Source organism: Quercus suber, unplaced genomic scaffold (genome assembly GCF_002906115.3).
Source record: "Quercus suber isolate HL8 unplaced genomic scaffold, Cork oak 2.0 scaffold_141, whole genome shotgun sequence".
NCBI classification, from domain to species: Eukaryota; Viridiplantae; Streptophyta; class Magnoliopsida; order Fagales; family Fagaceae; genus Quercus; species Quercus suber.
This window is the reverse complement of record NW_027069602.1, coordinates 152,900-155,361: the sequence shown is the minus strand read 5'-3', so window position 1 is coordinate 155,361 and position 2,462 is coordinate 152,900. Positions and strand designations below refer to the sequence as shown.

Below are 2,462 nucleotides of genomic sequence, written 5' to 3'. Positions count from 1 at the left end.
GTTCAGGTAAGTTCCTGGGTTACATTGTGACCCATAGGGGAATTGAGGTTAACCCTGATCAAATTAGAGCCATAGCTAACTTGCAACCACCTCGGAATCCCAAGGAGGTCCAGAGGCTGACCGGGATGATCGCCGCATTGAATAGATTCATATCTAGGTCGGCGAATAGGTGCAGGCCTTTTTTCTTACTGCTCCACAAGTGGAAAGGATACGAATGGACTGAGGAGTGTGCCTTAGCATTTTAGCAGCTGAAGGAGTATCTATCTCGGCCACCCATCATGTCTAGCCTCGAGGTAGACGAGGTTCTTTTTTCCTACCTAGCGATCACCACTTATGCGATTAGTTTTGTTCTGATACGAGTGGACAATGGAGTACAGCGGCCAGTCTACTATGTGAGTAAGTCTCTTCACGAGGCCGAAATACGCTACCTGCCATTGGAAAATGCCATTTTAGCAGTGGTGCACGCCACCAGAAAACTTCCCAATTATTTTCAGGCGCATACAGTGGTTGTCCTGACTCAATATCCGATCAAAGCAGTACTTCGAAGTGCAGACTATACTGGTAGGGTTGCCAAGTGGGGCACAATTTTAGGGGCTTTTGATGTCAGGTATATGCCCCGTACTTCCGTGAAGGGTCAGGTGCTCGCCGATCTAGTGGCCAAGTTTGCTGAAGGTCCTGAAGAAATAAAGACAAGACCAGGTGGCATGGATGAAAAATCGGTTGGCCTCATTTCCGCGCAACCTATTTCATCCTGGACGGTGTATGTGAATGGGGCAGTAAATCAGCAAGGGTCTGGAGTGGGACTTGTACTGATATCTCTTGAGGAAGTCATCATTGAGAAGTCTCTAAGGCTGGGATTCTCAGTTACTAATAACGAGGCAGAATATGAAGCCTTACTAATAGGAATGGCAATGGTCAATAAGGTAGGCGGAAAAACTGTGGAAATCTTCTTGGACTCGGGGCTTGTTATGGGCCAGGTCAGAGGGGAACTGGAGGCTCGAGATACAAGAATGCAGGAATACTTGAGCCAGGTTAGGTGTATACAAGCCAATTTTGAATTCTTTAAAATAACCCATGTCCCTAGGAGTGGAAATGCCCATGCAGACTCTTTAGCTACTCTTGCCACCTCCTCGGCCCAAAACTTACCTCGGATGATCATGGTCGAGGACTTGGGCACACCTACCCAAGGAACAACGGAAACGCTACAGGTCAACCAAATCAGTTCAGCGCGTAGTTGGATGGATCCTATAATACTATTCCTTGAGAAGGATATACTGCCCGAGGACAAGTCAGAGGCAGAAAAGATACGAAGGAAGGCTCTCCGTTTTTGGCTATCCGAGGATAAGAAGTTGTACAAACGCTCTTACTCTGGGCCTTATCTGCTCTGTGTACGCCCTGAAGCGTCGGAAGATCTTCTAGAAGAGCTACATGAAGGAATTTGTGGTAGTCACACTGGAGGAAGATCTTTGTCTCACAGGGCGATTACCCAAGGGTACTGGTGGCCAGGCATGCAAAAGGAAGCGCAAGAGTATGTAAGGAAATGTGATCAATGCCAAAGGTTCGCGCCAAATATTCATTAGCCTGGAGGAGTTCTTAATCCTCTTTCTAGTCCTTGGCCTTTCGCTCAGTGGGGCTTGGATATCGTTGGCCCTTTCCCTAGAGCAGTAGGAAATAAGAAGTACCTGCTAGTTGGCACGGATTATTTCACGAAGTGGGTTGAAGCTGAGCCTCTAGCTAACATCAGGGATGTTGACGTCAAAAGATTCCTATTAAGGAATATCATTACTCGATTTGGGGTTCCTTAAACTCTCATCTCGAACAACGGTCTACAATTTGACAGCAAGGCTTTTAGAAGGTATTGTTCCGACTTAGGGATAAAAAATAGGTATTCCACCCCAGCCTATCCACAAGGAAATGGACAGGCCGAGGCTGTCAACAAAGTCATAATGGGCGGACTTAAGAAAAGGCTGGATGATGCAAAGGGAAGATGGGTGGAAGAACTTCCGCATGTTCTCTGGGCATATAGAACAACGCCCTGACGATCAACAGGGGAGACCCCATTCTCAATGACGTATGGAGTTGAGGCCGTGATCCTTATTGAAACAGGCTTTCCAACACTGAAAACTAGTAATTTCACCCCAGATGGAAATGATGAGCTGTTGAGGAAAAGTCTAGACTTAATAGATAAGCGACGAGAGAAAGCTATGGTTCAATTAGCGTACTACCAGCACAAGCTGAAGCAAGGCTATGATGCAAACGTCAGACTAAGGCCATTAGCTCTAGGAGACTTGGTGTTGAGGAAGGTCTTGGGAAATACCAAGAACCCAGCCTGGGGAAAGTTGGGGCCCAATTGGGAAGGGTCATATCGTATTACATCTGTAGCAGGGACAGGGGCTTACTATTTAGAAGATTTAGATGAAAAAACTATACTCCATCCCTGGAATGTAAGCAACCTGAAAATG

At 46.5% G+C, this 2,462-nt stretch overlaps 1 protein-coding gene across 1 annotated transcript; it reads left to right on the top strand.

Annotated features, from left to right (window-relative positions):
- Nucleotides 1-278: 278 nt before the first annotated feature.
- On the top strand, nt 279-1,580 carry LOC112033305 (uncharacterized). Its single transcript, XM_024066089.2, has one exon. It carries the CDS (start codon nt 279-281, stop codon nt 1,578-1,580), a length of 1,302 nt encoding a protein of 433 aa, XP_023921857.2.
- Nucleotides 1,581-2,462: the final 882 nt, after the last annotated feature.

Bases quoted from the DNA above. Each gene is read 5' to 3' on its own strand.
- LOC112033305 (XM_024066089.2), top strand. From the start codon at position 279: ATGTCTAGCCTCGAGGTAGACGAGGTTCTTTTTTCCTACCTAGCGATC.